The sequence below is a fragment of the Montipora capricornis genome, chromosome 5, assembly GCF_036669925.1.
Source record: "Montipora capricornis isolate CH-2021 chromosome 5, ASM3666992v2, whole genome shotgun sequence".
Classification (NCBI taxonomy): Eukaryota; Metazoa; Cnidaria; class Anthozoa; order Scleractinia; family Acroporidae; genus Montipora; species Montipora capricornis.
In genome coordinates, this window is record NC_090887.1 from 11,957,567 (window position 1) to 11,979,380 (window position 21,814).

General features: G+C 38.2%; 2 protein-coding genes across 6 annotated transcripts in view; one reads left to right on the forward strand and one right to left on the reverse strand.

Moving 5' to 3' along the window:
• LOC138049511 (homeobox protein OTX1 B-like) overlaps positions 1 to 21,814 on the forward strand; it is a 62,011-nt gene that overhangs the window by 7,956 nt on the left and 32,241 nt on the right. The window contains exon 2 of the mRNA XM_068895806.1: positions 2,538 to 2,795. Coding sequence (XP_068751907.1) covers positions 2,538 to 2,795 — 258 coding nt within the window. The remainder of the gene's footprint in view (positions 1 to 2,537; positions 2,796 to 21,814) is intronic.
• Positions 5,435 to 21,119, reverse strand: LOC138049513 (homeobox protein OTX1 B-like). Of its 5 annotated transcripts, none has more exons than XM_068895814.1 (5): positions 21,103 to 21,119; positions 19,009 to 19,134; positions 12,304 to 12,451; positions 11,052 to 11,203; positions 5,435 to 8,367 (listed from the first exon to the last, which is right to left on the reverse strand). In XM_068895814.1, exons 3-5 carry the CDS (start codon positions 12,404 to 12,406, stop codon positions 8,011 to 8,013), a joined length of 612 nt encoding a protein of 203 aa, XP_068751915.1. In that variant the 5' UTR covers positions 12,407 to 12,451; positions 19,009 to 19,134; positions 21,103 to 21,119; the 3' UTR covers positions 5,435 to 8,010. The 5 variants fall into 5 exon arrangements, with proteins under 5 accessions (XP_068751915.1, XP_068751913.1, XP_068751914.1 ...); XM_068895812.1 differs by having other exon boundaries at positions 20,889 to 21,107; XM_068895813.1 differs by lacking the exon at positions 21,103 to 21,119 and adding an exon at positions 20,593 to 20,776.

A 21,814-nucleotide genomic window follows, 5' to 3' on the forward strand; every position in this document is an offset into this window, starting at 1 on the left:
CTTTCAAGATAGACCTGCCACCTTGCTTGGTATTTTAAGGCGATGGATCGCTGATAACAGTCAGAAATGCAGGGCAACCGGGTTGCGTCATTATGAGGAATTTACGGCTTCTAACCTATTACTACGTGATTAGTGCACCCTCATACATACTCTCGAGTTGATCAAACTGGTTTAAGAACGTGAGAAACACACAAGCGTTTGAAAGCACTTTAGTCGTTTTATCGCATTTATCCTTCCTTTTGATTGACATTGTCACTATACTTTGTTTCATCTCCACTTCGTTTTTCTAATTTTGCATTGATATCGTTGGATGATTAGATAAGATAATTCAAAGTTTCCGAAAATATCCCGAAGCATTGTTTTCCAAAGATCGATATCTCGATTTCGTTCGCCCTTAATCTGATTGAAGCGTTTTTCTGGTTACTCCCAAGATGAATCCGTGCCTGTTTTGTGGGTGTGGTCAATTTGCCAGTTTATTCTCAGGGTGTGTAGTCAAATTAGCGGTTCCTCAGCCTTTTTTCAAAAGAACTTAGCAGGGGATTTCTTAGTGCCGGTGCTGCCGGCATTTTACGCGAAACGCTTAATAGCACTGATAATCGACAAATTCTGTAAAAACAAAGTAACCTTTATGGCTGGCTAACACGTTCATGGCTGATATACTGAGTAATTTACACGTGTGGAATAAACTTGAAAAAGTGCAAAGCCAATTTTAGCTCAATTCTAAATTTGTTCTGAGAAGGCTTTGCTATCAAAGCATCCGTCAAAACGATTGGTTTATCGACAAACTGTTTCCTTGAAAAAAATAATCTACATCGTACAAGGTCACTCGACATTAAACCAGTTTTTACCCACATTAAAAAAACACGAGGTCAAGATGGCATGCTCAAGTGAACAAGGAATCGGTCGGTCAGGCTCGGGACTCTTGAGTAAAAGGCTTCAGAAAAGTAGCACATGTAGTGGGAGTGTAAAGAATGCTATGAGATGATGTTAAAGTTGATGACTTACAATGTATTTCTAATACGTGTGCATGCAATAATGAAAAAGAACGCATCGAGTATGTTTTTTTAAAAACTCTGTTACATAAAGCCGTTGATACGCGGTTCAACATTTGTTGAACAGTGTGTCGTGTCATGTTGAATGTTGAAATATGCCATTCGACACGTTGAACGTTGTTTAACGAACTTGAACGAAAATATAGAGACCAGCTCTATTCCGTTCAACACGTCTGTGCAACATTCTTCCACATATGTGAGCCACAAATGTTCCAAAATGTTGGATGTGTCATCTGCTTAAGGTTTCTTGTTCAGTGTCTATTTAAAGTTTCCTACGAGGGCGGGACGTTTTGTCGAGTGGTTCTGAATATAAATCACGTGACGGATGTCAAACTTCATCAGTTGAGAAGGGAACTTTACAAGAAATTAATGTGTCAAATCTGTCATGAAAGGATACAGTAATTTCCTTGCTTGTAAACTTCAGGACCCGGTTTTTCGAAAGCTGATCAACGCTAACTCAGGATTAGGAGTTTACCGAAGTTTACATCTCGCTCGTTGAGGTTAAGTAAAATCAATTTTACGCTTAAAGTAAAGCTTAATTCCAGTCAAGGGTGAAAATCTTTTGGAAATGCTTTTATTGAACTGTATTAAGTAAACTGGACTCAAAGTCCACTGCTACCCGGGATTAGCTTAATAGGGCCCAGGTTCTTAGCACCTGGGTTTTAAGTTGTGTGAATCTTATTATGTTATAAAATCTATGGTTTGCTAATGTAAACAATGAAATGATCATCAATGTTAATATTTTCTTTCACAGTTTATCGTCACTTCTTTCACTCTTGCTACCAAGGGGCTAGTGATAAGAAGGTCAACAAAGCGGATCATGCTCACAATGAACATGTTCACCTGGGTTATGAATGCCCGTGGTTTTATTCGCAGGCAAATATTCCGACGAAATTTCCTTAAAAACTAAGCTTAAACTGTGCGATTTTAAATTTACAATTGGATGGAACAGATAAGTCAAAAGTCCATCCAATCATTTTTTGTGCAGTCAGAACCAGCCAGCACGGAATTGTGTCTTTTGCCAGATTTAGTCGTTTCGAACTGCATAGGAGACAATTCTCCCCTTTAGGAAAGCATCTAGGACATTCAACAGTACCACCACTACTAATATCAACAACTGCTACAACATCAATATATTATTGATATTGCATACCACATAAGTATAAATAAAGACTTCTCTTGCGTTCTCATTGGTTAACTCGGAGGAGGTAAATGTACTATTTACCTCTCCCCTTGGCGGCTTGTTAAATACTCAAGCCTGTCCACCTACACACCCGTGAATAATTGTCGACCAGAAAGTAACATTAGTATTTAGCTTGTCCCTCTAACAGCATGGGAGCTAATTGTGGCGAGACAAAGACCATGCAGTTCCTGCAACAATAAAATACCACGAATTCTTGAGAAAATGGACTTTTCAACTCATGCACGCGAAACTTCTCTTTTTTTTTCATACCTTAACTTCTCGATGTGTTTATTTTATGACAGGATCTTTGTTCTTGAAAAAAAGCTTGGCCATGTCCTTCGCATGAAGAAAGGCCGGCACCCGCTCGAGGCGCTGTCTTGGGCGCCCCCTGGGCAGAGGCACCGGGGTAGACCACTCGGCACTTGGCGGAGGACCATCGAGGACGAGATGAAAACAGCTGGAAAGACGTGGAACGAGCTGCGGTGGCTGGCCCAGGACCGGTCTGAATGGAAGAAGTTTGTCGGTGCCTTATGCTTCCCCAGTGAAGGTCCGAGGATTGAGTGAGTGAGTGAGTTTGTTCTTGAGCAATGAAAATATTTGTATTTAATCTAAACGGCATTCAGATCATGCCAACTGCTCTGCCGCAAGATGCCACTGATCAATGTACAGGTGGTTCTGTAATCAACGAGAAAGCAGTTTGTTTAGAAACTGTCTCCTGCATTTTGAGTATTTTTTTTCCAGATCAAGTAGTTTACAAGTTATTCAGTTATCGTCTTTTCAAGTCAAATCAAGCATTTGGGAGAAACCACCTCTTCCAGGACATGTGGGTGGCATCATTCGTCCTACCGGTAAACGAAATAGACAAGATAAGCACAAATTTCTAACAATTATCATATTCATTTGGGTTGTATTGCCACCTATCAGCCGACTTAACCCTACCGTAATCTGATAGCGATAACGTCAATATAATTTACGTTACTAAACATGCCATGGCTTCATCATGATACTCAGCCGCTTCTACAAACGTACCCAGCAAAGTTATTTTGTTTTCTTTTTTTTTGCATGAAAACAAGGCTGGTTGTTAATCGCTTAAGAAAACGGACGAATTATCATATAAAATAACATTCGGAAGAATTTTTTATTATTATCCAGCGGATAATGATGAGCTTTGATCCCACATCCTGGGGTAAGTCGTTTATTGGCCGCTTCCCGAAAAGGATAACAGGCTCGAATAAGTTACAATTTTCAGTTGTAATCAAATCTGAAACTTTAGCCTATCACCTGCAAAATACCATGTCAAAATTAGTCAGTTTGCTATTCTCTGATATAACTTGATATAACTTGTAAATGTAATGTAAATGTAAATGTTTGCTTAGTTGACCGCTCCGTACAAGTGCTTTTCAGGATTAACCGGCTCAACGGGATCGGACCGAATGCATGTTAAGGCGCCCACGGCTGCCGCCATACGATCCATGTGTAATCTCGGAGCACCGCAAACCCAGCCAGACGTAATTGACTGAGAGTCGATTTTGAGGAGGGAGGAAAACCGGAGTACCCGGAGAAAAACGCTCGGAGTCAGGTTGAGATCGACTGAAACTCAGCCCACATACAACCAGAAGCCAGAGTTGAACCTGGGTTACAGAGATGAGAGCACGATTGATGGCCACTAAACCAGCCTGACTCCTCTAACTTGTAGGGTTTTGGAATAAAAAATGAGACTGCATGGATTTGGAAGAAAGACATTTGAATGTAATTTGGGGATCTTTGAGAAACCTCGCGTCGACTACTATAAAAACCTATCCGAACTTGCTAAATGTGTATGGGTAATCCCATAATTTCGAGTGTAATTTGGAATACACAAGCACGAGTAATTTTTTTCAACTTGGACGCATGCACAAAATTGTATTAATTAATTTAACGGCGATACCTCTTTCGACATGGTTAACTCTTTATTTCAGTGGAATTTAAATTAGTCCGTCGGGATCAAGAGCTTGCTCAGCAAACATTGACATGGATCCCCAATTTCCTTCTCTTGGCCATACCATTTCGGAACGGACAGCATAAGGTAAAAAATGAATCAATTTGGCGTACATTGCCAAGAGTTGGCTAGACAGTACTTAATACTATTTACAAAGCCAAAAATTATTTACAACAATGTTCAGCTTCTTTACAAAAACAAGTCTCATCAGTTCGCAATGGACTTCGCAAATGCAAATAATACCTCGCTATTCTTCGATCTAATAATGGGAGAGTACTGTTCATATGGGCCTTATTCGCGCGGCGGCCATATTGGCCATAGACAATAGATCCTTGAGTTGAAATATGTGGGAACGAGTTTCCGCGGGACAAAACAAAAGTTTTCAATCCCTCGGGACTCAACATAGCCGCGTTGAGATTAAGACCCATTTCGTTTGATCAAGTTTCTAGCAATCATCTTTTCTTACAGATGTTTTGCAATTCTTGAATGCAATATACAGAATCGAACTGAATTTACAGTCTGCTATATGCACTGAGAGTTGTCCTTTTCCGAGAAAAAGTTGGCAAGTATGGAAGGTATTTGGGCGGCTCTCTCTAAATTTCCCACGATTAGTGTGGGGTTTTTTTATGGAGCTTAACTCGATTGTAGAGTTGCTCGCTTTTCAGGTATAGGGCGTTTTCCACTTCTGGTGGAAGAACAAAAGAAGCTCATGAGAGATCTTTTGTTTTCGTCCACCAAAATGGCAGCGATGACGTCACGTGAAAACCTCCTATTCTGCGATCAGTTTCGACATTCGGACATCATCAATAGGCCATTTACGAGTTCATGTCAGTCACCTCTTCAAAGCGAGTTTAAGTGCGAAGTTTTTGTGATAGTAATGGGCCATTTCCGAGTTGCTGTTTGTCTGGGTTTCGAAGTAAGTCTTGGTGCTCAACTATTATAAGGGAAATGAGTTTGATTTGCATAAGAATACGCAACTAATTTCCATTTGAAAGGTTGTGCACCAGGACTCCCTTTAAACTGAGGCATGCAGCAACTCGGAAATAGGCTATTAGTTCTACTTTACATATGAATGAAAACTAATTTTCATAAGAAAACCTTAGCACTTAGACTCGCTTTGAAGAGGAGGCAGATGGCCAGTGGAACTAAAGATGTGTAAATTGGATCATTTCTGTAAACGACTGTTGCTGAACATATTCAGGCGACCAAAATGAACACATGTTTTCATAACACTTTAATTTTCGATAGTACTTTTTTGTTATTCACTTAATTTTACATTTTAATTTTACATTTAATACATAATTTGTTATGACAGTTGTACATGTAACCCTTTTGATGTATTAAACTAAGCGAGAACAAAAAAAAAAACGCTTAATCTGAAACTGCTCAACTGAGAGCATTCAGTTTGTTCGTAAATCTTATTTAAACGTGGCTGTCTCTGTCTTCTTTGAAACAAAACCATTCTTTACCTCTAAAATCTCTTTTCACGAGACTGAACGGTAGGAATTTTGTTCATGAAAGAAAATGCCCAGGCAAAGTGTGATGTGATCGAAGGGTTTGATGGTTTCGGTCTATGACGAAACATCAACCTAGCTCTCAACGACGTGCTTTAAGTTGTTAAAAGGTCTTGTTTTGTTCGGACACCAGGCTGAACAGGGCAAGCCATTCTTAAATATGATTTGTATAATACAAAGTCGGATAACACGTTTGTGAACAAAATTTACATATTGATGTTAAAAATGATTGGATCACCTTGCCGACCTTGATAACAAAAGTACATCGTATTGATTAAAATATAAAATCAGTTTATCTAAATTTCAATCACCCAAATTATTTACAGTAATTGGAATCATTAGTAATTTTCAATAACAAGACTTGTGTCTCTGGATATTATAATTTACAAAGATTAATAATCAATTACTTCGTTTTTGATTTTCAGGCTAACTGGTGACATGAGCAATCTAAAGAGTGAATAAAATGACAGTTTGCAATAAGTAATTTAAATGTCCTCTAAATTACAGCTGCTTGGATGATGTGCAATGAAAAGTTGAGGTTTCTGTTGAAACCTTCCATTTATAGTCTACTGCGTTTAGGAAAATAATTAAAATTGTTTTACGCTTTTTCACTCCCGTTCTTCGTCGACTGATCACAGTTGGATTCAAGTTGACAAAATAGTCTTAGTCAGTATTCTTGGATATATCTACCGTTCAAGTTATAACCAACTCTAAGTCCTAGATCTACGATTTGACACAACGATGCAGTGCCGGTAATTTGTTAATTTAGATCTTAACAAAGTATCCTTCAAGCAGGACAACATCAAATGCTTGAAGTTTCAAATTCTGATGGATGTCTTCTCCTTTAATTTTTTGAGATAAAAATTGATTGTAGTGCGCCTGGAGATGGTTTATGACGTGTTCCGAATTCCACGTAAATTAGGGAAAAAGCGAATTTGGGTACAATTGTTTTCTGTAAGTTAACGTATTTGATACTGTATCGTGGTTTTGTTGAGCGACATTTTGTAACAAATCTCAGTAGTGTTATGCAGTAAAATCTCTTGAACATTTATTCACCTCCTTTGACCAGTGAACAAGCACTTTAAAAAAATTTGGTTCAAAATGTAACTTAAGATTGACACTCCTCAGCCGTTTAGACTTTATACTTGAAACATTAAGTAAGTCAGGGAGAAATGGCAAAACAATACCTCTTTTTCTTTAACGTCTGTTTTGGAGGGAATTAAGAATACTTGTTTCGAAATAAGTCCGGAAAATGGCAGCGCCAAATTGACGACCTTAGAAAAATAACTGATACGGAACAAGTCTGTTCAAGCTGAGAGTAAGAGAATATCAAACACTTAACAATACATACTGAAGAGCTTGCATTGACGGGAACATTCCAGTGAAAGATATGATTTTTCTTCGGAGAGGAAAATTGCTCTTTAGGTATGGAAATCGTTAATTGACGTCTGACGTTAAAGATGGTTTTTAAGCAAAAAGAATAAAGGATGAGCCTTTTTTCTGTGGTGTCCTTTATATAAACTGTCTGGTAGGAAACGTACATAGTCAATTTCAGCTGTTAAGAAAATCGTAACTGAAGTCCTTTTATGAAAGCTATTGAGCAGTACTGTTCCAAAACCGTTGCAATGCTGTTCTGCAATTCTACAAAACGTTTTACTGAATGGAATGCTAAGCTGTGATCAGGTGTTACAAAGTTATTTTCTGGCGGTCTCATTTCTGGTTGAGAGTTTCGGAGCTGTTGGAGAAAACATACCGAACCAGCTGAGTGTTAAGACGGCTGGTCACTGAGTGGTACAGAAGAACAAACTGCGTTGAGACAGTGTTTAGTATGCGTGCAGATGAGTTGAGAAATCTGCATTTTTGTGGTTTGGAATCGATTATGCGAAATTGAATCCTACCGCACAAAGCGAATTTTTTTTCAAAACCCCTAAAAGGTTTTAAGTCGTTAAGTATTAATACTAAATAAAAACAGGCTATATGTCGAGGTCGTGCTGTTCTTAGCGGATTCTAGGAATAAGTCCAAGACATTGATCCTTAAATGCGTTTCGTAGGAAGTGATACTCTTCATAATGGCTGAAACTCGGTTCACCTGATCACAGCCCCTTTCCTTGTCCCTGATAAAATATGGATTATCGTCAAAGTACTTTATATGCATAATAAGCTATTTAGCCCAGCTAATTGGTTTTATCGCTGCAAAGACCATTCATTGACACAGTTTTCGTAACGTATGCTTAAAGGACTTTTGCTCGCGTCATTACATAACACACACTAACCACCTGCTCTTTATCTTGGTGCCATAGGATGCATGTGCGCATGCTCTAGTGGCATATATGACCCACCGTTTGGACTTGAACAATAATAAGGAGGGGGAGGGGGTGGAGGCATAAATGATGCACTGGCACTGGACATCGCCATAGAGTTGTTTATCACAGCTGCGTGTGATGGATATGTAGGCATTGGGCGGACAGATTCGTGAGCAGGGCTCCAGATATTTCCACTACAACTAGCGTATCTACATGGAGATGGTACTGATTGTGAACTGCTCTCTTTGCTGCTTGTAGGGGTCTTTGGCTTGGGCTTCGGTTTGGGTTCTCCTTTGCTTTGTTGTCTAACCTTAGCACGCCTGTTCTTGAACCACACCTGATCAAATTAAAATAAACAAAAGGATTCGTTTTCAGTGAAACATTGAAATGGCGCCCAAAGACAAGTGGAGCTGGCATTGTTGTCTCTTGTGCTGTTTATTTTGTATCTGATGGCATTTAATATGTTCTGAGTAGCAACAGCGACTTGAAAAGATGAGATTGAAAACAACAATCATAGTCTCGATTAAAGGTTTTAGGTTCAAAAGTTGGACGGGGCAGCCAATAAAACAAACTACTGGGTTAGATTTTGTTAAAAAGGGCGAGCGTGACTTTTTACAAATGATCTTAAGTAGTTTTCTCTGGAAAGTTTCAAAGTTCTTTAAATACACTATATTGTTGTGGCATGCAATGGTACTAGAACACGCAAAAAGGAGGTCAACGGAACCATCCAGACAGACTATCAATCATGGCAGCACACGCAATCGCCAAAAGACCTCGTGTGAAAATCCAAAAGACATTTTTCTCAGATTAAATCAGATATGCAGAATGATATTTCGAATTTCGACGTTTTCATGATATTGTGAAGTTGCATCAAAGAATCTGTAACATTCAAGTCATTACGTGAGAAAAAATGAATTGTCTGAGGGCGTGAAAATACTGTCACTACAACCGTGTGTACGTACACAAAACAGACCTTTTTACCAAGCTCACTTTAACGCCCGGAAGCCAAAGTATTTTAATTTAATTATTCATTGCACCTGATTAAGGGCTTACCTGAACTTGCAAAAAAGAAATTTTTTTCGTCCATATTGGAAAGTTTCAAACCGGAATTCTTCTGGTGACCTTTCAAGCGATGTTTTTTCAGTGTTCTTGTTTACAAACGTCCAAAATAAATATTGCGAACTTGTGTGCGTCAGAAAATTCCTCTCCAAAAAAGGCTTCTAATGTACAATCATGACAAAACAAAGATTCTTTCATGGTATATTTTTCGTCCTTGTATGCTTTTCTTTAAACTTATTCTTCTTAGAGCTAGTGATAAATACATCGTTACTATTTTTCAATAGTTTGCTCCATTGTTTCAAGAGAAGGAAATTTTAATCCTGTTTTTTGTAAGTTTTAATGGAATAAGTTTTTTTCTTTTCCTATTCTTCGAAATCATCGACATTCCGGCGCTCTGGGGAAAAGGTTTAGTTTCCAAATCGACCATTTTCATATACTTGGAGTGTTAGTCCTTCCTACTTCAAAGGTTCTTAGCAGGCAAACTCAGTTAATTTACGAAAATCCGAATCAACCACTGACAATTCCATCATCTTCGACAAACACTTTGTTTTCAAATTTTTAACAAGATTTTTTATAAAACCCAACAGAAAAGCTCCAAAAACTCCAGAGTTGATTAACGACCTCAACGACTTGAACAGAAATTGAAAAAAAGGAAGTTACCATCTAAAATTGTCTGGCATAGTTGGATCCTTGGGGCTGAACCGAAGACGTGCTATATCGTGGGCACAAATGCGTTTCTGATAACTAGCCAGTTCCTATTCACTTTAGTCCTTTTACAGTTGAATGTTTCCGAAACGATTTGCCTTTGCTGAACCTCAAAACGGCCGGACTCATCTGGAAATTTCTTGTGTTCCGCAAAGGACAGGAATTGTCGCTTTGTGATTAGTCTACTCGACAAACCACTAAACAACGTGAAACTATGTCGTTGGACAATACTTTAACAGGAAAAAAGTGCTGTTTATTTAAAAAGATGTGAATCACTGGATCGTTTGAATGTAGCCGTAGTCTTAGGACTAAGGTTTTGCTTATGTCAAGCTAATAAAATAGACATCTAAATCGTCAGTCCACTAAGGCAAAAGCCGAGGTCCAGGTTGACTTCTTCTCAAACTACAGGATGACCAATTAAGGTTTTTTTTTTTAATTCGTCAAATTCTGAGTGCACGTATTCACTGTGAGATGATGACCTCAGTTCATCCATGATCTTAGTGGGTAGTATCCTTATTTTTCTTATATTGCACGGAGTTCTAAATTCCGTGTCAGAAGACTCGGTAGGTAGCCCATGCAGCACCACACTTGTAAGAGTCACTGACTGGATTCATTATCCTCTGCTTTCGTCAGGCGCATTACCGGCATACCCTAAGCCATTTTAAATTATTTGCAGACTGTTTCTTTCGTGGCCCTTTTGTCAACTACAACAGTTTGAAGTATCATTCTTCAAAAATTAAATTGGCGAATCTGACCTACTGACGAAGGCAGGTAGAAAAAAAAAAACTAAGCGAGTTGAAACTAGTCAGTGCATGATGTTAACGTTGTGGAATCATCAATAAGCTTTGAAGAATGTCTCTGCTACGCCAGAGATTGAAGTTAGTGAAACGGTTATACTCTATAAGGAAAAGTAACTTCAGACTTGTGATCCAAAAGCACTCCAGTCTGCGTCACTGTTGTAGGGCATGCCTTTCCAGCCCCACCTTGTCATATCAACCTGTCCTTCATCATAACATCCTCAAGACAAATTATAATCTTTATTCCTTATCATTATACTAAAACTGACCAAAAGGAAACACTTTTTTGTCACTTAAGTGATAGCTTATCTCAAAAATTCTTTTATTCCTACGTGTGAATTTTATAACTGTAACATGTTCTTCTTGTTCAGACGATATCACACCATATAATCGACGCCACGATACTGTCGCTTGTTATATTGCATAAATTGGTGGCATACTTCACTAATCTATCAATCACCTGGACTCTGGATTCGGGTAAATTTATTTTCATAGCAACTTCCTCTCTCATAAAGATGTCAGGGTACTTTGTCTTCGAAAAGAGCTCCTCCAGGATTTCAAGTTGTGCTTTGGTGAACGTGGTTCGCTCTCTTCTCTGTTTCCGTGGATAACCTGAAAATTTAATGCGAAAAGAGAACATCGATTTCTTAGCTGATAAGTGTATGACGATGAAGGTTCTTCAGTCATACTACCACGGAAACGTTATACCAACACTGAATAATAATAAATTAGAGCTCGACCAGGGATAGTTTCGTTCTTTCGTTAAGATAACCATTTTTGCACGGCTACAACTCGACTAAACTGCAAAGAGCACAAAGATTTCGGCGGTTTCAAAATGCTGTAAGTTGGCCGTGAGTGAACTTCGTCGTTGGATTTTGACTATTTGCCTTGAACAACAACCTTGAAGAGGCAAGTTTTGTGGTTAACTGTTTTTCAATCGGTCGTTCATTTTCTTATTAATAAAAGTAATTCCTTGAGTGGACGCCAGTTGATCAATTTTAACGTAAAACTATTAGAACAAAAGAATTTTGTCGTAGAAATGAAATGACAAAACGAAGGCCACTTTAGCAAACCAATTTGAACTACGCCATTAGTGATTAGGTTCAAATTTGCGGTATTGGCACAATTTTATTCCATCGCCGCAAATATGTTAAAACGTTTTCTTCGGGAAGTGTTGTCTTTTCTCTTAAAGGAAGATTCCCTTTTCTAAAAAAATCTGTATATTGAAAATCGGCCTAACTTAAGAGTTTTGTCGCCCGCAAATCTTACAAGTAAATCGCTTTCTTCCATTATCAACGGAAAATCTCAAAATTTCAAATGTATTTTTAAAGATTTCAAAACACACAGTCTCTATTGCATATTTCAAAGTATAAGATCGAAATCGGTGTGTTTTTCCAGTGTTCCTTGGCCTCCTTTGAAAGTTTTCAAAAAGGCTTTTACGAAAATCTGACTCGTCTAAATAGAGCTCACGAATTCTAAAGCCCCAAATCTGGGAGGTCCTTTGAACTGTGGGCAAAACAGCAAAATAAAGAGCGATAACTCTCGAAAAGCATTTAACTAAGCTTAAAGGTGAACGAGTAAACGTCCTTTGACTTTTTCGGAGTCGGCTAAAATACACTCCTCCTTGTGAGTGCACTGGTTTGTCAGCGCAATCACGATTTCGTGGAAGCACGTCCTCGTGAAGCATCTAAAAATAAGAACTGTTGTCTTACCATAAGGCGGAGCGACCATTGGAGAGAACATGTCAGCGGTACGTGGAGGCATATTCAACCCGTTCACAGGGTATGGTGGATAGTGGTTGAGAAAACCTGCCATTTTGGTTTCTTGCTGTATGGTTGAGAGCGAGATATGCGCCGCGTGCTACGAAGTCAAATGAAAACACAACGAAATGAGCACTTTTCGGCTTAGTCTCGCGACCTTCTTTACTGGTTGCCCTTAAGGCCCCCTGCAGACTGTAGCTGTCAAGTTATTAGCACCGTCAAAAGACGGGACAGAAAATCCGCTTGATAGAGGACTCTTCCTGAAATTCAAGTTAATAAAAATAAGTGTATGATGCCATTACACCCAACCTTATTATTCTGACTATGCGATAAATATTATGTAGGATTATAATGTCCGGCAACACTGCATCAGTTTCATGGTTGTTCGACACGAGCGTGCCAACCGAGAACCTTAATTTATCAGTCGACGATTTTGCATGAAGATTGAATCTATTGCTCTTTTTGTGATCTAGAACAATGTAGGTGGTAAAATTGTTTTCCAGCAGTCACGAAGGAGGGAGCCGCGTGGTAGTAATAAGTAAATTGAATTGTAGACTTGTCACGATATCTTTAGGATGTCACGAGATCTGAAATCCCTGCACGTTTGCGACGAAACCTTCATTTGTTTCGTCCAACTCAACGGAAGTAAACCGTACAACGTAAATCCGTCTGTAAAATATCCTTCCATCAGCAACTCATAAATTCATTCCAAGGACGCCTATTATCACAACGACCGGCTGTGGTTTTGAGCTTAATTTAAAAAATAATGATAACCATTAGGAAAAACAGCACTGGAACTCGGTTACTGTGAGGTTCAGTAGTTTACGGGAATGAAATTCGTAAAATGGAAGAAGGAATGTTTTTCTTTCTTGTGAACTAAAGTTACCTGAAGCACTGAGCACAAGTTGATTTGTAAACGCCCCCTCTTTAGTAAGGAAGTCATTGATTTGTAAAAGGAACGCAACAAACAATGTGCATTGCCCACAAAATAACAATAAACACAAACCACAATTAACAATTAAAATGCCACATACAAAAAGGGACTATCCAAGAGCACGATGTCAGTAAACGATAAACAACTCATGCTTATCTATTTCTATTAACAACGGTTATTTTATGGGGCAGAAGTCAAAGATTTGATACTTTTCAATGTCATGTCAATTTAACATCTTGTTGACGCCATTAAGTGTTAAAACGTGCCAAGTCTTTGTCTTCACAACATGAATAGTGCATGGTCGATCTCTTAAATCAACTTTGTTATATATTAATTTTTCTTAAATCCTATTGGAAAGTACTCGTCATCCCGACAAAGGACTACAATGTGACTAATCTTGGGCTTAAAAAACGTACAACAGGAATTTAAGCAGATTCCTACTTGGATTTACGTAGCTCGTGCTTACTCTGTTTGGCAAATAAAAACAAGAAGTACTGAATAAAAATCAATAACCTGTAAGACTTAACATTGTCAAACAAAAAGCCTCATTTATGTTGAGGTCAAATAAATTGTTCAATAAGCAAATAAACAATACGAAAAGGGACAAGTGCATGGTTTTTAGGCCCACAATCCAGAAACAAAATTGGCCATTTTTTTAAATATATGGCAACATTCTCAGTGTGTATCATCGGTTTATTGGTGATGGGAATCGAAAAATACCACATTCCTTGCTATCGTGGCTATGTTTGCACTTTTTGAGCTTGAATACGGAGAGGACACCGAGATCAAGTTTGCCAGCTTGATTTTCCAAGGTGCTCTCAGAACTGATGAGATTGTGTTAGAATCATTTTGAAGAATCAACATCTCAAGATTGGAGTTATAGCCCGGCAACTTGAAGAGGCTGAGGAAACCGAAAAGTCAGCAAATATTGTTTTGTAACGTATTTTAAAAGAAGCTGCACCTTGTGCGTTGTGATTCTGCACCTCAGAACAAAATAATCACCAATGGATATTTCACTGTCGATAATGAAATAAACTTGGCTAACTGTAAGTGTCTAGTGTTCGTGTTGTGGGCTACAAGGCAGCATTTGGCAAGTCAGTAACAGAAACAGTTACTGCTAAAAACTGTTTTCTTAAGTCATTTACCTAAAATAACCATACATTCTGCCTAACTGTTTTGAAAAAAAAAAAGTGCCGAAAATTCAGTGACTCGTCCTGTTGATCAATAGAGATCTGGAAATGATATGCTTCAGTTGAAGATTACAACGCAGAGAAAGTAGTACTGAGATGAAACTTATCAGTCAAATCAAGGACAGATGGAAACGCCAAGCTGAGGGGTCGGCCCAACGGAAACTCATGCAAAGCTTTAATTTCAAGAGCGATTTACCAGTATAAAGATAAGGAAACGTAGAGGTTTCTGCCAAATAGAACAGTCTCGTACTCTTACTGGTACCACCTGGGTTCTTCTGGTGGCACAGATCATTTTGTGACTCAGTGAACCAGACGTGAAATGCTCATTCCCAAATTCAGTCTGGCACATACGTGTTAGTAAAGAAGGAGTTTACGAGATTAATTAATCCGCAAAATTCCTTGTTGAAATAAATGAAGATGGTTTTGGTGAAATGTGAATCCAACAAAGCGATGAAAACAGCTTGTTAACCGTTACATTACGGAGAAGGACTTTTTGCATTCACTGGAAAACCACAGAACAGACAAAACTGAGAGACTCCAATCAACCTCCTTGTTCTGCGATGATCAAGTTTCATGCTATCAACCCGTTTCACTCTTCAAAGTGCAGAACGTACTTTGATGTGCCAACTTACTGGTTCAACAGCTTCCATTTTCTTGTTACAAAAGGTATTGAGAATACATTTTGGCAAGAAAGTGCTTGGTACTCGAAAGCACCCATTCTCGTGTACCGAAAAAGACATGATCAAGGACAGTGTCTTTTGTCTAGCTTCATTCACTGAGATGCGGGTATTTAGCTTCCTGAAACAAGACACACATGGAGACTTCATGGATTTGAACATCGAAGAATAACCTCCTTTAATTTAATTTTATGAAGAGTAGGACGGATGTCAGTGAAATGGGTTCGGATTTGTTAATCCACTGACGTGGATGGTACAGTTTACCGAAGGCTTAAATCAAATGGTTTTACAAACGTATTGCATGAAATGACATGTAAAAGAACAGAGCGGTCTTCCTGTAGGCCTTCAGAAAGACAAGCATATTGAAGAAACAGTACTGTTTGTTCCTTGTACGGGGAATATTTGCCTTAAGAAAGTGACAATTGATTCCAGAAGTAATGGATTAGTTAGTTTTTACTCCATCACAGGAGAGGGATGGATTTATTTCTTTCTCGATATGATAAGTTTTCAATTAAAACCAAAGGCTTACTAATTACTAATTTAATTTTAAAACTGTTAGGCTTGGTCTCGCTGAAGTGCACTTTATAAACCATGCGTCAAATTCCCTTTCAAAAAGCTTTCAGTATCTAGACAAATTAAACATTGAAATTCCTTTTGTTTTGGTTCATAATGATCATGCATATAACCGCAACACGGTGCTCAGTTACCTCTATCAGATCCTGACAAGCTCAGGTAAAGGAGCTAAAAATTTATATTCAATCAACCCACACTTCCTCTGCCTGACTCCAAAAATAATATTTCCCTCTTGAAACGTATCTTTTTATAAACACTTATGATTTGCTTTTCTGAGTGAAAATGCTACTAAAAAGAGGACCAAATTCATAGTCTTTCGTCAGAAATACTTTGTCAGTGACTCAGTCAGTACCTCACCGTTAAAATTTTTAAGGATTGGTGAAAACTTAAGAAAAGTTTGTCGGCTTCTCTTAAGAGTTTATACTCCTGCATCTATATCAACACAGATGGCAACTCATGGCAAAACCTCTTTATCGTACCGAGTACGCAGTTGTTGCATAGTTAATCTAGGTTGTTGTGAACAGGTGGAAAGGAGAAAATGTTCCAATGAAAACAAAAAAATGTTCCTTTCCATTCAGAATACCCATCTTAATTCTTATCGTACGTTTGAATAAAGTGTAGTGTTTTACGAGTGTATGTGTACCTCCTTATCTCGTGACCTACTGTAATTTCTAAGCTGTAAGTCGTGTGGTTTCTAATTTCCTCAGACAAAGCTTACTGTATGCCAGTCATATTTTGAAACAGTCCTTATCTATTCCGTAATCTTTTGTTAACCAATTAAATAAAACAGGTCCCATGCAAAAAAAAAAAAAAAAAAGAAAATCTTTAGAATCTATTATTTTCGCTATTTTTTTTAAGCATGCCTCTTTTACTTTTGAATCTGTGAAGAAAACAATGGTGTCTTTTGATTTCCCAAGCAATAATACATAGGTAATAAAGGAAAATGAAACAAAAGCGAATGACGAATTTGAAGCACACTTTTCCTTTTTGAAATTTAAACAACAGAAAGTCAGTTTTATGCCAGCAAGATGATTAACTAGTCAACCAAGTTCGATAATCTGGCTTTTTAAGCGTTAATTTTCTTCTTTCTTGAAACAATGAATGTTAAGAGATCGACAATTCAGAGCCTTTAAGAGCCAGAAAATCAGAGCTTAAATAAAGAATGTTATCAAGAGGTCAAGTCTTGTCTATTGAATTTTTTTTAGTCATCAACCTCAAATCAAAAACAAGGTCATAAGCCGGTCTTACTGGATTCCGTGTCACTTGAGGCATTCTTAGTGAAGGGAAGACGAACTCAAACGCCGATATGGTAACCTGGTCGAATCATTTTATTCCTTTGCATTGGTAGGAACTCCTTGCTTTTGCCGGCTGGGGCACACGAATAAATGTCGAAAAAGCCTGTTTGTATCAGCTCGCCAACGGAGAATACTCATTCGTTTTTTTCAAGTTTTTTTTATTTTTATTATTTTTTTTACAGAAACAAGTTTATAGTACCTACAGTAAAAAAGAAAGAAAACCACCTTTTTATCATCTAGTCTTCGTTTTTTTTTTTCTGTTGGGAGCCACTTTTCGAGGAGGTAACATACATAACACCCGCCTGCAAATAAAACAATGATCCCAAAATCCCCTGCTGTGTCTACACAGCCAAATCGCTGAGTGATTGGACTCTTTTTTCGTTAATATTGAAGTCATTTTTTCCGAATGTATTACTGGCGATTTAACGAAAAATAATGTCGCTTGTTATAGATACTTTAGTGTTTCTTAGGGCAACTAGAGCAAGGCATATAGTTTATGTTCGTGATTTCCAACATCCTTGGATAAACAACACTTGTGAACATTTCCTTTTTGTCTCATTTAGGAAAAGTATAGATCAGAATGATCAATTCATTTTTTGAAGGCGCTTGCATACCTGGAAAGAGAGTTAGGGATAGATGTGGTGTATTCTTCAGATCTCTTCAAGAACTTTAAATTTTTTATGTAATAAATTTGCGCTCAACTTACCTATACGCTTTTTGTCTCGAAACGTTCAGTGATGCCAAGGTAAACACCTTAAGTCAACACTAAATGTTTCTTGTGGTAAAGTACAACAGGAACTCGTACAGCATAAACGTATAATTCGGACATAAATACTGATCAAGAAAGATAGATATACAGATTTTCAGTGCCAGTTTAAACATAGTTGTATTCCAAAGATATAGCGTGCGTAACTCCGGCATCTCTCCCACTATGACTATCACTTAACAGCGTCTGCGACAAAACCGCGATTCCCTTGCCATCTGTGGGAAAATATACCCCACAGGAATTGACGTTTGAGTGAGTATAGACCTCTGCGCTTTAAATTTAGGGAATATTTTCGGTGGACATGTACGAGGTTGTCGGAGTTGTCAGAATTGTCTTCAGAATTCAAAAGGTTTGTCTCCTTGCTGTTCTGTGGGATTTCATGGATTCTTATTATCGTTGTAATTGGTTTTTGAAGGCGTATAAGGATCGTTCTTTAACCTCGAAGGATTAGTTCTTCCCTATCCTATTATGAAGAGCCTTTAAGGAAACGCCTGGCTTTAACACGGAAGCTTATATCTGGAAGATCGCGTTATCTCGGACTGCGCTCAATGATTTTGCGATCAACCCAGTAAACGCAAATCAAGACAAATAAAGAGTTATTGTTTCTAAACGGTTGTGCTTTTTTACTTCAGTAACTTCTGGGCGGTGCTCATAACAGCCTGTGTTTTTCTTTTGCTTTCTTTACAATGTTGCACTCATCCGCGCGGAGAGGATAGTTTTCTCACCAGCGTACTGATAAAGCAAAAAGGTAGGATTTAACTGCAAAAGGAGTTAAATGTGGAGGAAGTGATCAGTTCAGTGACTCGAGTTCCGTTTGTCAATGATGCCAGTGCTAGTGATTCAAATAGCATTTTTCGTGTATCCATCACAATTCCGCGTGGAAATAACCCTGAAACAACCATAGTTTAGGCTAGACAAGATAGATACCTGGGCTCAGAAGATCGATTCAGTTTCTATAAATTTGTATTGAATTCATTGGAATGGCAGAGTCGAGCCTTGATTGACTGAGTCAATGACAGTCTTACGCTTTCGTGTTCAATGTTGATGTCCAAAAGCGTCCTTGGGATTTAGTAGCTTATTCGATCACAGGCTAATACAATAATAAAAACATTTAACCCGTTTACAACTTACTGTTGAGGCTTATCTGGCTCGACGGTCACAATGGCTAAGCCAAGAATTCTCAACCTGAAGAGTAAATAGGAACTATTAAAGATTTACTCACCTTCAAGGGAAACACACAGGGTAATTTTGTGTCTTAACTTGCTCCCGCAATTTGTCAGTGACAAGCAACGAGGGTCTTTATCTCTTGTAGTTTGATTCTTGCTGTTTAATTCCTGTAGATAGTATCCTAGAGAGAAACCAATCAATAAGTTAAAACAAACTTCACACTTGCTCCCTACTGAAGAAAGGTCAATAGAGCAACAGTGGTAGGAGATTCATGGACAAAAATCAGGGGGCCACCTTGATCCCACGTACCTTGCAGCGCCCATTGCTGTTCAACTCGCTCATAATTGTTTTTTTATCCTGGTATATTAAACCTAGATCGTTCGATCACTTTTGTTATTTTAATCACAAGAGGCGGAATATGCCCCACCAGATGCTGCCGAATAATTTTTTTTTTGTTGCGGCAATGATGTAAACCTCTCAAAAGGCAACTGTTATTAAATTCAGTTTCAATAAATCGCAATTGTCTAGAGTGTTTATTCCAACAGTATTTTGTCAATGATCTCATCAGTTGTAATTTGTACCACTTTACCAGTGTAATAATGTAAGAAGGGCATATTTTGCCAATTATATCGTCGAGTTTTATTTGCATGCAAAACATGCCTTGGACCGTGTTTTAAAGAACACCTTTGCTGGCTGGCGATCTAAAACCACAAAATTACAAACTCGTTTGAGTGAGGAAAGTATTTAACGTTTTTTCTCATGAACTTTCCAGTGCTTAGTGGATCAACAATTTGCCCGCGTTCAAAACAAAGATTTTCAATATATAATTTTTCAACCGCTGTGGCTTTCAAGATTCCGACCATCAGTGGAAAGGTAGTAATTAGTCGTCATTAACAAGATCGATTTCAGTGGTTGAAATGGAACATTAAGTAAAACGTTTGTTCTACCACAGGTCATAAGTTTACAATCAATAGTAAATTTCAATATTTATGTTTGCAACTCTATTATTCGGAGACATCGACTTCCTCCCATTTCATTTTTGTCTTTAAAATATTGTGTGAAGTTTACAACTAAAGCGTTTTCATTCGCTGCTGAATTGTCCACTGAGATCGACATTCTGGCTTTGTAAAACGATTTGTCTCATTCTGTCTTTCAACGATGTTCAATGCTTTTGTCGACGCAGTTTCCTTTGAAAGACAAACAAAATTCATTTGTGGTGTTTATTGGTTTTATGGAGCCCACCTTGAAAATTCCGCAGTTATGAATTTGGATGCAATATAAAGTGACAGAAACATCAAATAACAACTTTAAAATCGGACGGATTAGAGAATCTTGTCCCTGCAATTTCTACTTCTGAGTGCTTTCCGGAAATTAAATCAAATCCGAATTTTATTAGTTCCTTCTTCGCGCGTTCGTTTGATCCGCACACAACAACAGACTGAAGCCACTGACAAGTTAACAATGTTTCTCGTTTTAAAGAAGCTGGAGAAACTGCAAGCGTACCAAGAGGAAGACTGTTAATTATCCACATTGAAGGCATAACTAAAGCAAAGCCGGAGCAATTCATATCGTTTACGATTCCAATAAAATTTGTTTTCACAAACATGATTATTTTGGTAAAAGCAAAATTTTCCCATACCTTGTTCCGACTGAAGACATAGCACGGTAGCACGGTTTTGGTTTGTTTTGTAGAGATTACTCTTTCGTTATGTATGGATATAAAAATGTCATTTAGTTCAATCCTTGCTTGCTGGTCTTAATGGCGAAGCGCCCACACCCGGAAAGATTCGTATAAACTTGCAATCAGACGTGGATCGACGCGGAAAGACCGAAATGGAAGCGACTACATACATATCAATTAGCTCACGCTAATTTTGGCGTTGTACTGTCAACGCGGTGAATTCTCATAAACGGATCAGCGTTTAAAATCCTTGCCTGTGATAATTGCAGTGGTATTTTCTGTGGGCGAAAATGTGCGGCCGCTTTTGGGAAGATTGAATAAAATTAGTTTCGTCTCGATTGGATACTGTACGTGCAATTTGCCAATAAGCAAATGGAACTTCTTTTGGGACTTCTCAGTCTGCAGTAGTTCCCATTGTTGGTAAGCCAACAGCATTAAGATCTCTCTGAAAGGGCCCTCAAAACTCACCGAAGGAAAAATTCAAGTGTTATAAATTTTTTTGCCAGGCATTCTTTGCAAGCACAAAATGCACACGGTCAATTTTTAGACCTGGGCGTTGAATGACGTTTAAAAACACACACCTACTACTTAGTGTACTTGTCAACAATGGTAAAAGTCCCCTGAATGTTTGGCGGCGTGTGTTTTGTGATACAGGATTTATATCCCACCATATTCGTATTGAGGTCAATAAGACGTATACCACATCAACATGGCTGTCAATAGGCTTGCTCGAAGCTGGACACGCAAGGGGACTTTTGAGACAGTTTTCAAGGATTTATGTAAACCTGTATAACACATTCTCCCACTCTTTCCTATTTGCGTATGTTACAGATTATTTCCAAACGAAACGACAAAGAATCAACCGGCCTGGCTAGTGAATTAACGTGACCTTAACGTGTTTTAAGCTAACGATATGTATAGATACGACTTAAGAGGGGAGAGATTAAAGCATTTTTGAGAGTAGAATTACCTTGCTTCTGGAACAATATACAGCTTGCATGGTACAATGCTTTTCCAAATCTGACAGGGCTTAAAAGAACGAAACAAACGCAAGGCAGTCTAAGTGGATTGAGACTCCGAAACGGAATTTAAAGGCAACTGAATGACATAAAAAACGTTTCTTTTTGTGGCTGGAGCGGTCAGTTGAGTTTTGAGGTGGTGCTAGTACGCCAGGATATGG